Source organism: Ciconia boyciana, chromosome 1 (assembly GCF_034638445.1).
Source record: "Ciconia boyciana chromosome 1, ASM3463844v1, whole genome shotgun sequence".
Taxonomy (NCBI): domain Eukaryota; kingdom Metazoa; phylum Chordata; class Aves; order Ciconiiformes; family Ciconiidae; genus Ciconia; species Ciconia boyciana.
In genome coordinates, this window is record NC_132934.1 from 109406347 (window position 1) to 109421856 (window position 15510).

At 37.2% G+C, this 15510-nt stretch overlaps 1 protein-coding gene across 4 annotated transcripts in view; it reads right to left on the minus strand.

The window, feature by feature from the left end:
• SAMSN1 (SAM domain, SH3 domain and nuclear localization signals 1) overlaps positions 1-15510 on the minus strand; it is a 161806-nt gene that overhangs the window by 63927 nt on the left and 82369 nt on the right. For 3 of the 4 annotated variants that reach the window (XM_072851789.1, XM_072851779.1, XM_072851798.1), the window contains 4 exons: positions 10672-10712; positions 8168-8205; positions 6609-6695; positions 2109-2176 (listed from right to left, as the gene is read on the minus strand). In XM_072851789.1, the coding sequence (XP_072707890.1) occupies positions 2109-2176; positions 6609-6695; positions 8168-8205; positions 10672-10712 (234 nt within the window). The remainder of the gene's footprint in view (positions 1-2108; positions 2177-6608; positions 6696-8167; positions 8206-10671; positions 10713-15510) is intronic. The other variant, XM_072851807.1, reaches the window with a different exon arrangement.

The window sequence follows — 15510 nt, forward strand, 5'->3', positions numbered from 1 at the left end:
TCCATCACCTTCCTAGGGATTGAGGTAAGACTGACGGGCCTGTAGTTCCCCGGATCCTCTTTCTGGCCCTTCCTGAAGATAGGAATGACATCCATGGCAGCTTACACTCCAGTTGTGTGAGCTATCCCAACACATTTCTGTGGTCCTGATGAGACCACAACCTTGCAACTGCATGCAGACCTCTAAGTCCTCCTGTTTGTTCCCCATGCTGTGTGCATCAGCATACAGGCACTTCCCAAAGGCACTCAGTTTTGCTGAGAGTTTCCTCCATAATGCTGTCCTCTCAGTATTTCCTTATTTGTGTGCATGATGTAGTACAGCAAACGAAATCAGACTATTCTGGAAGCTTAAACAGGCATTATAACATTGTTATCTTGATGATAATGAAGGCTAGAGGTAATAATCGCAAAACCTCAAAATAATGTCATTAAAAGGTAAAATTTTCAAAAAGCAAGCTATAAGAGCCAAGTTCAATAGGTCTTAAATTGGTACCAAACCTTGGAGGTGTCCGAGTCTCTACAGCTCATTAGTCACGTGCTCCAAAAAGCGTCTTCAAAAAATTAGAGAAGTCAAAAATAGAACTTTGCTTTTAGAAGTGGGCGAATGGTTCATGGGGAGATGCTTTAAGGGATTTTAAGGAAACTTATACTTAAAGCAAACCATAGGCCTTATTCCCTGTTATTTCTTCTTCTCTTTTTCCCTCCATATTCTATCATGTCTGGGAAATGGTTCTTAACCAGGAGCCAGCCCAGAGGCTGCCGTGGCAGAAGAGGGGCAGAGCCAGAGATCACTCACACTAAGGGAAGAACTGCTGTGGGAAATCAAAGAGTAATCTGTATTCTTAATACTTAGAAGGAGAGAGGAAGACAACAGAGAAAGAGAATGAGAGATGCAGAAGAGAAAAGAGCTCTTTTCTCCTTTCTTTCCTCCCCACCTACTTTTTGGCAGTGGGGAGAGGAGGTAATCATGGGAACAAACTAACAATACAGAGACAGATAAAACCCTGAGGGAAAGCAGGAGAAACCTGGAACTTACTGGCTTTAAAGCCACAAATACAGTCGTCTGTCCCCTGATACACAGATCATTTGATTTGTCTTCTTTTTAAGCCAGATGGTGTTTCTGGCCTACACTGGGGCTGAGCACTGCCTAAAGTCTGGGTCTTCACAGCTCTCTGTCTTATCTCAGATGCCTTCAGGGTGATGCGTGTACAGTTTTTTCTTGCTTTTAACCTAAACATCCAAAAGGACTCCTGACATTGTATAGAAACAGCAGAGGAAACTTAGCTTGGAGCCTTTTATAAAGTTTAATATTAACCTTGAATGTAATATTCTTCTGTAAAGGCAAATTTACCACATTGTCAGCTTTTAAATAATTTATTGTATTAATTCCTTATTTAGACACACGAACACATACATAGGTGTGTGTTAGACACTTTTAGTCAGATTCCCAAATTGGGTAAACTGTTGTGTCATTTGAAATCAACAGACCTAAACTGATTTGCAACAGATACGAATTGGCCCTTTAAGTAATATATTATCAGGGCAAACATTAGACTGGAAGTGAAATAAAGAGCAAATGCCAGTTGTTCTAATTCCAGAGCTCCAAGTCCTTCTCCCCACCTCTCTGCTTCTCACCAGCTGATGGGTTGTTACCTATTTTTATGTTATTACTATTCTGCAAACCCAAGGGTCAGAATTCCTTAGTTGCTCATACTGGTGGGATAACTAATGTAGTATTATGAAGAGGAGATACGGTGTATGTTTATAGAAATTCAGAAAGCATTAGGATGCATATGCCAACATGAATCATGCAAGACTGATCTAAACACTTAGATCATGCTAGACACAATTCCAGCACATTGGTTTAACAGAAACTTATTCGCTCAGGGAAAGAAAAAGTTTTCTAAGTATTAAAATGCATATGGTCTGCATAATGAAAATGGTGCACAACGCAGGTAGTCACTAGAGTCTTCTTTTAAACTCAGCTTCTAACATACACAGGCATACAGAGTATGAAGTTTAGGCTAGGCAAATACTGAATGGAAGCAAGAAATATACATTTTATTTGAATGAAATTTTAGATTCTGAAAGGAAGAGTAGTTCTTTCACCTGGCATGTGGTTTCTTCTATCTTCTTTCCTTGCAGCAAATGTATCCCGTCACCAATAATATTATCTTCTGTGAATTATGACAAAAAAAAAGAAAACATGCTTTAAAATGTCCTCTTTTAAGTTATTCTGAGGAATATAATTTGAATTGCAGTTGATGTTTTGAGCTGACATTTTGACTCTCTGAAGTTAATCTTATATCATTTAAGCATGCATTTTATCTCAAACTGCTTTGAAGACTACAGAACATATTGCCAAACTGACTCACATAAAGAAAACTCACTCATGCTTACTTCTTCATCTGTACTTAGTCCTCAGAGTTTACTAACCCAGAATCCCACCAAGTGCTTCCTCTTGCCCTGCTAATTTACAGCAGAAGAGTGTAGAACATTCATATAAAAAAATGAAGGCCCTGGGCAAAAATGATCTTTGCAATTGAGATCTGTTTAGCTTAGATTAGATTAGAAATTGCTTTCAAAGGATGAACGTCCTCCCATTTCTTCCAAGAAATTAATGCTTTGCATGGGAAGAGTATTTACCTTCATGACAACAATGAGCAATAATAGGTCAAACAACTCTTTGAGAAGTTTACTTTTAGTAAGTCTACTTTGAAAGATCTACTCTTATTCCCACTCTTAAGGCAAAGCATCCATCATTATACTACTGTAGAAAGGCCTTTGTGATTAGATTTCATCAATACAGACACCAGAGGCACTCAGTTATTTTTCAGGAAAAAACAGAAGAAAAATTATCTGCTAATCACAGCCCAAAGTGCTATCCAATTTTCCAAAGTTACTAGAAACCAGTAGGAATGTGGTGGTGTTTTTTTTCTCGTGAATCCTAACTTGGCCTCCTTATTGCTGCTGAGGAATACCTTACAACATCAGTAATTCTCCTGTTTGCAAAAGGAAAGCTAACTTAACATAAAGATTCATAAAGGCTAACTGTAGGCAGGTGAGACTGATTGCATTGTTTTGTCTACAATCAACAGAAAAAGAAAGATTAATTCAGTGAATAATTCCAAGTGACTGAGATTCTTTAGCAATCACATGAAAAAAAGTGTTTGAACATGACCATGAAAATTTATATTCAAAGAGGTAAGTAAGATCCCAGTCCTCAAAATGCCTATGCTTATGTTGGAATTAAATGAGACCACAATGTGTGTAAAGCTAGCCAAAAACCCCCTCAACTCCTGTGAGTGAAACAATTAAAGGGCCGCAAGTTAGCACATAAATTTTTGTATGTTATTTTTAAAGCAAATTCTGAATCAAGAGACTTTTTTAGGAATTTTATTTTTCCTAAAAGAAAATCCTCTGCAAACAAAAATTGTAGCACAATAACAAATAATCTTCCTCATAATTTTGCAACTTGGATGTTGTAAGACTGGGTTAAAACTCACAAATTACAATCTGGGCATCAGAAAAAAAAGAGCAAGACTCTTTTCACATCCTAGTTCTGCCTTGAAATGACAGGTCAGCTGCATAGAAAACCCCATCAAACAACTTCCTTTATTTCCCACGTGTGTCAACAGGAAGAGGAAAAATGAGTCACAGAAAATTTTATTGCATGAATTTGCTTTTGGAGGATTCTGTAAGAGCTTCTATGATTATAGGACAGTGTCTTTCTCCTATAGACTTGATGGTTACAATAAAACCAAAAGCTTTTCCAAAGAGTATGTTACATTCCAAAATCTAATGTGACTGGCCAGATTTTAAGATGTCTCAAGCAGCTGCAAATATCCTTGAAGTCACTGGGGGCCAGGTGTAGCTGACAATCTAGTTGTTTATTTAAATATAGAGCTAGCTGGTCTTCTAGAAGCAGCATAACTCATGTCAAGCAGTGCTTACGCAACACCAGTTTAACATAACTGAGTTGTTTCTGGTCCTCGGGCTAATTTTTTTTCATTTCCTACAGGCATCTCTGCACACTGTGCCCCTGTGCTGTGTAAGCTTACTCTAAAAGTTAAGTCTTGCAGTGTTCAGTCCTGTGCCCACAAGTCCTCTTATAGTCTCGTCCAAAATAGTATTATTTGGTAGCTGTTTGCTGCTGAATCACAAAGAACTGTGGGGCAACATATAATGACCTTAGCCTGAAAGACTACATACAGTGACACTGCTTTTAATGTAATTTTGTTCAAAACCAAATGAACAACAGCAGGTTGTTAAAGCAAACCGTTGTGGTCCGCCCCCAGCCATGATCTTTTTTGCTAGCCATAATAACATGCATCCACAGTACTCTTACATCTTGCTTAAATCAGCTCTCCAATCCACTGAAATATGGAATAGGGTATTTGGGTAAAAAAAAAGATATACATAAGCTGCAGATATATATAAAAGGTATACGTAAGCTGCAGTGTTCTTTTCTTCCTAGTCTGGCAATGGGTACCAATAACTCTACTGTCGAGTGAACTGGTAGCAGTGGAGAATTATGTCCGCTAACTCTGAGAGGTGACAGCTCTTTTCTGTTTCTCTCCGTAATACTCTTTCATGGAAGCCCAATGACTGACTTGCATAGTCAACTTTTTCAACAATGATAGTTTTAGGCTGGCAAATCTGATACTGATGATTTGGGTTTGTGCTTGTGAGCAAAGACAGGTATTCCCACTATTGTGTCTGTGGGATATATAAGTTTTTACTGCCTTATCAGTCTGGAAAACTGTTTTTTGTAGAGGTTATACACACAGCGGCATTAAGGACCTAATCCAAAGGCTACCAGAGTCAGTGGATGTCTTTTCATTGACTTCAGTGAGATTTGGGTCAAGTCTGTGAATACAGCTCTGAAGTAAGCAGAGAAGTCTATGCTGGCCACCACACATGGCTTATTACATCTAACAGAAATTCATATTATGCAATAGGCTTGCACACCTTGAAGGATTACCTCTGTTAAGAGAAAGGTTTGATCAATAGTGACAAATTATCTTGATCAATAGCAATACACTGTAAATCTCCTTGCACTGGTTTTCACCATTGTGTGAAGGGGACTTCCCTTGAAATAATTTTACTGCAGTAGGGGAAAGGGAGATTTTTATTTAGCTGCCAGCTTTGCTTCCTGTTCCCTCTGGGCCGCTGCCCTTCAATTACAACACTTGTCAGCTTTTAAAATGTGCGCTGCTTCTTTTGCATGCTTTGGATATTTAAAAGGGTAAAAAAAGTCTTGAGTAGAAAAGGCTCTGGAGGAAGGTCAAAAAGTTCTGTTTTCTCATTCAGCCTTTTTCCACCTCCAAGCTTACAACCTCTGGAGTAGTTTGAGGAATCATTCAAAAATGGTTTTGATTAAAAGTAAGACTTCTCTGGAGAGAAATGCCTAATTTTTATTTCACCTATCATTACAACCTTTTCCCTTGCAAGCCAGTGAGACCCACTGAAAGCCCCTTTTCCCCTCATCAGTTCACTGCAAGAGCAGAGTTCCTCTAAATTTTCCTGTCATCTCTTTTTCCTGGTTCTGGTTCCAAGAAACCAAATTTGCCCATATACAGGCAAATGCAATAAACATTGAGATTTCAGATCTATTTTCCAAGCATTTAAGAGTTTATCTTCAAGTGAAGAAGTGAATGAAACCTAGAGAGAAAGCTGGTTCCCTGTCCTCTGCTTCTTTGGCATATCCAGGTAACAGTGGAATCTCCTAACAGTGGATGATATCTAGACCATTTGTACAGGAGATATTAAAAGTTCAGGCAATGGCCATCTTCCCACTTTGTTGGCTTAAGAAGAGAACAAAACACGCATCCACGTTATCTCACATATCTTGGTTTCTGTTTCTGCCGAACCTTGTCTGGTTTGGTCTGATTAGGCAACTATAATGGATCTGCTTTGAGTTTAAAAAGTACAAATACAAATTTCATTCCTGGAAGCAATATTAAGCAGATTATCAAAGCATTTTAATTTTTTAAAAGTCCAGTTTATATTTAAATAGACAAGGTGACTGCTCACCTGTTATTCCTCATAGTTATTTTAATGAATTTATACTGGTCAGCTCTTAAACAGTGTCACTAGCAACTTCCCATGTATTAGCTGTAAGGTTGTTTCAATAAAGTTGGTCAAAACAGGTTTAAAAAGAGACTTGGACAAAACAGTTGCCTACAAAATTTTACCAACTCTTTTTCACCTGTCACAAGAGGGTTTTTTTCCTGGGAAAAGTTACTGTTTCCCTGCTGGATACCTGGAGCAGCGTAAAGTATACAGTGAACATAGATTCCTACTATGGCTCATATTACAGTCGGCAAGCCCTATACAACACGACTATGGCGATTTGCTGTAGTGGAAGTCTTCTTTGGCCTGTGGACTACAGAGTGAATTGGTCACAGAGTGTGTTCTTAGCTTCCCAGTTTTAAGGTAAGCTTTATTTTAACTGCTTTTTTTTCCCCTTGAGGACAAGATAAATCTCAAAAGGACTTGACAAATTATTTAGCTAGATTATTGGTGAAAAATGAGAAATTTTCCTAGGTGCCCTTTAAAATACTTTGTAGAAAATGCAAAATCAGCTGAAATATGTTTAGCAATTACCTTCAAGCTGACAGTGCCTTCTGATGTACGAATCATTCTCCGGCTTCCTGGAACCCTGCCAAAGTGTGCCATTCACGTTTTTCCTGTCTAAAGTAAAAGCACAGAGAGCAGTCACCTGAATTCATAGCAAACCTGTGAAATAACAGGAAAGTCTATAAAAATAGCATCAGAATGCAAATCAAACAAGCTTGCAGAACACTGTAGCATCTGCTCAAAGATGGAAATGAATTTATGATTTCTCAATATAGGAAATTTGATGGAAGGATGGTATTTATTGTATGCAGACTTCAAGTTTTATCATCTTTTGCTGCTGTCTAATACCTCATTTAACACTGTTAAAACATGATCATAATGATTGTTATCTTAACCCTGGTTTTAAGACCTAGGAGCCTACAGAACATCTGTGCCTTTATTTTGCTTCCAGGAATTGTACAAATATTATTTAATTTTACAGTTAACCAGCTAGTGTGTTAGCAAGAAATAACATTAAAGATGCCCACATCTGTCACACACGCTCCAAGGCTAGTACTGTCTCAGCTTGAATGGGACAATTAGGTTGGCTTTGAGAACAAGATGGCCATTCTCCTGTCCCCTCAGTGAACTTCAAAGTGGTCATGCTTCACAGCATATTGATAACTATTAAGTTCTTGTGCTTTCTGGTTTTGTTTTTTGTTTTATTTTGTTTTGGTTTTTTTAATGTTGGGTTTCACTCTGACTATATCAGAAAATTTTCTTTATGAAATCACTTGTCGATTCTGTCAAGTGCTGGGAATTCATTACAGCCTGGATGCTGTAGACCAAATGATACTGCTCTGCATCAGTCTTCCCAGTGCAGGGCTACAGAAAGAAGTCTTAACATAGGGGAACTTTCAGCTATCTGAGACACATTGTCGTGAAATATAGCTGCATCGTTATAGGCAGATATAATAACCTTTTTACTCAGTAAGGGCTAGATACAACAACTAAACCCAAACTCCAAAGAATAAATAATAGAATGTTAACAGGAAGCTCTCACTGAAAAAAAACAGGAATTTTTACTTTTTAGGAAACTGATGATTATTTCCTACAGAGGATTTACAAAATAGAACCCATCGAATCACAAGTGTGGATAATAATATGCAGTGTCAGGATGGGCTGACTCCCCCCCCCCCCCCCCCCCGCCAATTTCTTCTTTGATGAACTTGTTTGTGAAAGCTGAAGCAAAATATTTTAACATGGGAAAGGGCAAGGACCAGAATTTGATTAGATCCGAGATATTTCAATATTTATTGAAATGATTAAAAGAAACACTGGACATGCTGAATATTTCTCATGCTGTCCCATAATAGGTTCTTTAGATCTCAGTTTGGTTTCTATGTTTAACTAGTTTGTTTCCAATATCTACCTACAAATGTGTCTGTGGAAAGTGGGGAGGGGGGCGGAATATATTGATAGCTTAACTGTATTTTTTCCTTTCTTTTGCATTTGCTCCAACAGCTGTAAAGCAAATCAGAACCTTAATTAAAGTTGGCTCTGTGAGATTAGCAAGTATATAGTAAATGATTTAAGCAGTTACTAACCAAATGCTTCATTTTCAGACATGGACTTCTGGATGGATCTAAAAGAATTAAAAGAATTTACCATTAGCTGAAAGTCATAATGAAAAACGAAAGCACATTTAATCAAATATGGATATTTTCAACCTAATTCTTCAAAGCAGGGCACAGGGATTTAGCTGTGCAATTCCCACTGGCTTTAATTGGAGTTACTTGTCTTTTCTCATTCACCCAATCATCTACTCCTACATGCCACACAATGCTCTGAATGTTTCTGAGTTTTCATTCTATAAAATTATGTTGTTGACGTTTCTTTTTGGAATGAAGAATTCGTGATTGAATCAGGGAGCCCATCAGGAAGAAAATAAAAGATACTTTTCTTTGGACATGATCTGAAGTGTCCTACAACTTTTAGAAATTAGTGCCTGAAGTTTGGCAACATAATAATGGATTGAACCAAAGAGCTACATATGAACATACCATCCCCACGACCTTGAGTGACATTTAATTGCCCAAATAAACCTTGAGCTTTTTGCACATTAACATCAAAGAATAGTCCTAACTCATGCTTCCATTTGTGGTCAGTGGTTTATAGATGATGACTTAAAGAATATACTAACTTTACAGAAGAAAAAGAAATCTTTGAATTAACAAAGATTTACCCTGTGAATTAATTTGTTTCACTTTATCCATAAAAAAACCCAATGGATAGTAATTTGTGAGCTAGAGGATGAAGCCAGAAGGTTATACTAGATAAGACCAGAGACTCTCTAATCTGTGACAATCATCAGCAGAAGAGAAAGAGCACAAAAATTGAGATCCATCTCCCAACTACAGGCAGGTAGGTGCTGAAGGGTTTCCTAAGCAAGAAGGTGCAACTGAACTATTGTTTTTTTTTAAGGAACTGGTCCGGAAGCACTAGTTCCTTTTGAAACCACTTGGATTTTTTTGCTTCCAGAGTTCCACAATTTAATTCTTACTGTCTAAACAAGGCTTACTTATTTTTATTTTATTTCTGCTACTCTATTTCATTTGGTGCTTCCTTGTTGCCTCCTCGTAAGAAAAAGACAATGATAATTCCTCATTCACTTTCTCCATATCTACAGAAAAGGCCAATGTGAAGATTTGTGCATTATCCATGGGGGCAGCATGCCAAGATAGTGATGGCTGGACACTCACAATGAAATAATTTTCATTACAAAATCTTTTCATGTTGAGTGAAATTATTTTCATCCAGCTTACTAATTTTTTATATTGATTAGTCAAATGATCTAGACAACCCTTCTAAATTCTGATAATTCATATAGAATAGGATTAGTTTCAGAATAGAATAGTTTTATTTGCATTGTAAGATTTGACACTGTAGCTATAGACTACTATTTCAATTCCTGGGGCAGACTTAGTTCTGATCTAAGCAGGAGACTCTTAGGCAGCTAGGTGATTGCATCATCTTTGGTGGGGCTTAGTAGGGTAAACCTTGGGTAAGGCCTACACACTAGTTTGGCTTCCTTAAAAGTGTTAAAGAATGATGAGAAAACCATGAATAATAGAGTTATGTCCATACTTTAATTAATGCAATTTTGTGAACATTTTCACAGGGCCCTGGCTGGTCACAGATAACTGAGATCTCACAGCTCTGAGTGCATACATCTCTGTGTTTGCAGTTGATAACTTATTACTGTTTTTATCAGATGACTAGAAATAGATTAAAACTGTTACTTAAGACAAAGGAGCTCTTGATTTTCTTTGAAATCTTTCTCTATTTTGAAATTTCTCAGCAATAGACAGATAACATTGATGTTCTGAATTTAGTGGAGCCCCACCTAAAAATAAAAATAAAAATAAAAAGTCCAGGGATTTTCATGTCTGTCACAGCCAGACAGATAAGATCTGTCTCTGTCATTCCATTAGGCAGGATTTCAGATTTCATCTGAAGGGGACCACTTCAGTAGTGCAATAACCTTCAACCAGAAGCCAAAAAAGAATTTTCATAATAAATTCCTCTGCTTACTAATATATATTAATCATTAGCCCAAACTGTATCATTGTGTCTTAACGAATGGATGCAAAGCATGCTGCTGTCACAAATAAACTTGATAAAATACAGACTGACCTGCTTTATCTGAATCATTTTGCAAACTAATTTTTTACTTGGATTAAAATCACAAACAAAAAACTCTTCAGGCGATTATCAGGTCAATGGTGCAAACATGCTATAAAATAGGTTACCACTTCAATCTTTCAGAAAAGTAGACATATGGTTAAACCAAGCCCAGATTAACTGCATTTGATGTTAGCTGTCCTGGTTCTGATATTTTGGAAGAAATCTTTATGTATATGAAAAAAGTCATGGCAAAAGAGCTTTAATAATGCATTACAAGCTTGTTATTTGCTTTCCGACTGCAACATTAATACATGTACTCTATGAGAATTAAAGCAACATTGGCAAACATTAATAAAACAACAAGGATAAAAGGTACAGACAAATATAGTGACACTGTGTAGACCTCGAACTGGTCTCAACTTACTTTCTTTTTTTGGTCACTGTGTTCTCAAAGTCAGGAAATTCCTTTTAAAAAGATAGAGAAAAAGAGTCTATGAAAATCAAAAATGTTTAATCCAAATATTTTCCTCACTGGAAAGACACTGAATGAGGTACTTTTGATGTGTGTTTTTAATATCCACTGACATTTCCAGTCTTTCTTTTTCCAACAGCTGTAGCTGTGGAGGACACAATGCAGCAGAGAATAGATGAAGCTAAGTGTCTGATTTTAGGAGGCTTCGATATCCTTGGCTCCAAAGAAGTTAACAACTGTAATACCCCTGAAAAACCAGAGAACAAGACTCTTACCCCAAGAATGAATATCATATTTCTTCCATAGTATGATTCTTTTAAATTTTATGAGGATAAAATACCCACACATTACAATAGGATGTGGCTTTCTGAGAGACACAAAGGACACAGACTGTAACCCCATTACATGCAGAGGAATGTGGAAGAGACCGGGAAACTCTGCAAGTAAAATTGAAAGTTGTGCAAGTCGGCCTGGCAAAGCTCTGAGGGGCACCAAATCAGAATTAAGCACTGGCCTGGAGGCAAGATCACACAGCCCCAAGGGCCCAGATGATATGTACCCTGACAAGATGTGGGAAGGAAGAGAAGAGTTATGTGGGTGTTGAAAGAGTGAACAAAAGGGTGCCTCACTCTGCAAGTGATGCCAAAACATCTCACTGCATCTTTGCTGTCGCAGTTATCCCGGGACTTGAAGTTAATTTTAACTTTAAGAAAACCTGAGGATGTCATGCTGGGACAGAAGACATCTCTGATCCCTATACTATTTTGATATCTCCTGAGATAGAATATCAAAGCACTGTATCACTTTCATATCTATTTCTTCCAGCCTGGAAAGGAGAAACTGGGATTAAAATGTCCATGATGAATGCCACTTCAATCTGCTGTGCAACAAGAGACATTAAAAAAAAATATAACCATTCATTATTTTATAAATATGAAAACTTCAGTATATGGACCTATTTCTCATATTCTTATGTTTAATTTATTTCCTTCGTGTAATACTATCTACATCTGCATGGCTCTGACCACAGTAATTTAAAAATGTCATCCAGGTTGCATGATGAAAAGCCAAAACGTGTACTACATAAAACGATATAAGTGCATAATTGGACATTTTATATTTTTCCCCTCCTCTCGGTAAAACCCATCATAGATTTTTTTTTTTTAAGCTTCTTCAGGAGAATGCATTAAGAAAAGGCTGTTTTACTGCACTGAGGTTATTTTAGCTGAGTGCAGGAGGTCCTGTTAACACCTGGACATTTGTGAATGCTAATAATTGTATACGGTTTCCACAGAATTTTATTTTGCATGTGTAGATTTGTTCACAGATGCTGTGTGCAGACCAAAAGACTATACAGAATTTATCATCTGCTTTGATATACTGCAAGCAATGTAAGATAAATTTCTTGCTGAAAAGAAATCCAGCATTTTAGTCTTGGGACAAATCTTTTCCATGGCTCTAAAGAAATGACTAGATGAGGTGCACAGGCACACAAAGAAGTTGAAAAATGTTGAAAAAGTGATTTTAAGGCTCTTTTAAAAGGGTAGTGTCAACATCTCATTAAAAAAAATCCAATATTTGATTTCAAAGAGGCTTCTTAAAGGAAGCATTATGCATGGAGGTCAGAGATCAAAGGATATTGTAAATTAGAATCTGTATATGATCCAGGGAAAAAATTGGAGACAGGGCCTTCTCTAAACCTCAGTGTGGCCGTATACCTGGAAAGACTATTAATTCATATCTTCACATGCCAAACACCTGGTATGAAACATGAAACATAAAATTGTAGGTTTAATCTTTTGCTCCATCATTTGAAATCAATGCTTCAGCATCAGTTTCTTACAATCCAGCAAAAGATGCATCTATGGCATTACATCATACATTGAGGTGATACTGATGTGAGTTCACTGGATATCATGGGATGCAGTGCCACAATGAAATATGACAGTGGGTTTAAATGGCCATTTAAAAATATGCCACCTTTTATTCAACACACCTCTTCCTGCTATGTCTGAATCAGCTGGCTAAACTGCGGTACAGAATAAATTACTCTTTTTTTAAAGTATCTTTTCAGTATTTGACTAAATTTAAAATCATCTGTAACTTTAATTTGAAACTAGAAATTAAGCATTTTTAAAAACATATTTTGTCTTAGCATGAAAATTAAGGTTCATCTGGACTCCACTCTCCACATTTTCTGAAGTGCATAATTACCTTGTTTACGGGAACAATTCTTTCCTTCCCTATCCCAAATACGAACAATCTGTTCCCTAAAAACAAACTGCACATGTAGAAACTCAGCATTATGAAATTATTAATAAAGTCCTTTTCTCCCTGCTTTTATCTAATAACTCTGAATTAAAGAAATGAATGAGTCCCTCTGGTGTTTCCAAGCTGGCTGAGAAAGCTAGAGTTCCTGTGTCTGTTAAGACAGGAGTCTGTTAAGACTTGCAAACAGTGAAATGATCATTTCAGATAACTAGCCCTCTTCTTCCCTCACTGGAATCAAATGCCAATTATAATACTGCATATATAAAGCAGGTATCATGACTGATGGTGATTTTCCTGGCAACAACTCAGAAAGACTGATAAATTATTTGGCACTTTTCTGATATACACGGTAGTCGATCATATCACGGTCTGCAGTTGAAAAATATGTGGATCTCATGACATTTGGTGATTGCAATCTGACAGAAAATATATGAAAATAGTTTTAATACTGAAGACCCTTTTCTTGAGAAGCTTAAGACAGCTCATGAGGTAGAAGACTGTAACACCAAGCTACAAGAGGCAGAAATTCAGTTTCCCAGTTAATAGCATAGTTAAGGCAAAGAGCACCCACATGATTCATTACTGTTGGCTACCAACTGTTACTGAGGAAGATCCAATTCAGCTTTGCTATGTATAAGGTTCAAAAATAATCTGAAAATCTGTTTTTGTTCTTTCTGTATGAGACTATTACTGAAGCTGAGCAAGAGGCAAAGTAACCAAAAAGTTAACAGGCCAATTCCCCCTAAAATCAAAAGGCAAGTGTGTATAACAGGCACAAGACAGTACCATACGAACCCGGAGTGGGAACATCCCAGGCAAAACTTTTTGTATACTAAACAGGTCTTCTAAGTTATCTGGAGGAGAAGAACAGCATACATGAAAGAAAGATTATTCTTCATCCAGGATGTGTCATTTGGGCAGATATTTGTCCAGGAGCAAAAGTAATCATGGTTCAAAAAGGTGCCCAAAGAGTATGTTCACTGAATTATGTCCTGCACAGCTTCAGTGACCACAGTACCCTATATGTCCCACGTCTCCAGAAGAATGTCACAGCCCAGCTATGATTAGGACAAATCACAACAGACAAGATAACTGTGAGAAAATAACTACCTTGCTGCAGTATAAGGAAAAATTTCCTCTAGCAGTAGGCTCCCTTTTTTGAGTTGAGGGGAGCAGACCTTGAATGCCTGCCCTGTTGATTTCCAAAGTTGTATAGAAAAAAGGAAGGGGGCAAAGCTTCCTAAGGAGGAAATGTGCCGTGCCAGGCTGCTCCACCCTGAGGATATTTAACCGCTCTGTGGAATCTGCATGGCCATGGTTCAGCCGACCATTTAAACATACACTTGAGCCCATACCTACTTAGCAGTGCACTTAAGTATGTGCATTACTGAATAATGATAGATGGCTGAATCAGGGCCTGAGGGAGCCAATAATGTTCTGAATTTATCATGCTATGGGGGCCGCCCTGCAGCCTGGAACCAAGTGACGGAATTAAAAATGGGAGAGAAGTACAAATGGGTTCAGTTAATAAGCTTAACGGCTTCATCCAAGGTGTAGGTCTAATAACTCACATGCTAGAAATAGCAGATAAGATTACACATGGTCCTTTGGCCTTAGCGACATTTTTCCATAGGTCTTACTGCTGACACGTCATCACTAATCTTGTTTTCCATTTCTAGAGAGCACTTTATAAATAATCATGTTGATTCTACAGCCAGTACAGTGACACAGCATCCAGCCGTTATTTTTAGTTAAGTGCCGAGCTGAATATTCTCTCAAACCAGAACAAAATAAAACCCACAGCCAGTCTTAGGAAGCTTCTTGTTAATATGTAGTGAGCCAACAGTTTTCTTACCCATTTAGCATTGCTTTTATTGATGATGAAGTTTAAATTTAGTGATGAATAAATGTGCCATCACTGAAATATCCCCTTTAGGAAAACAGAAATGTATGATAAGAGTTAACAGAAACCAAAGTGCTGAATTCTTCTGTTCACTGCTGTACATGTATCTTCATGGACTATGCAGTGTCATCCCACAAAAACAGCACTAAGCAATGTGAAAAATGTTTTGCTACAATTTGTTCAGATTAATGTACAGGATTTTCTAATCCTATACTAGTAGTAAATCTGCTTCTCTAGGCTGGCTCAATGAAAATAAAGTTCTGTATTGGATAGGTTGATTACTTTTATTTAGCAAAAAAATTTATGAAGCCTAACTCTATACTAATATAAAGAAGAGTCTGAAGTAATGCTGCCAAATCAGAAAACAGAACAAAACAAGAAAAAGCAAGAAAGAAAAAGCCTGATGTAAATGATCACTGCAGTTTTAATTCTTAGTCTTACACATTGTGAAAACCATAGCAGAGCACAGTGCTATGGATGTGTCTTTACCATACCTTGACAAGATAAAGGATAATGTCTAGTAGTTATCTATTGCAAAGTATATTAGGATGTCATATGCCACATGCTGGGTACAAACCAAAAAACAAATCTGCTTTTAATTTTCATTTTACTTTGTC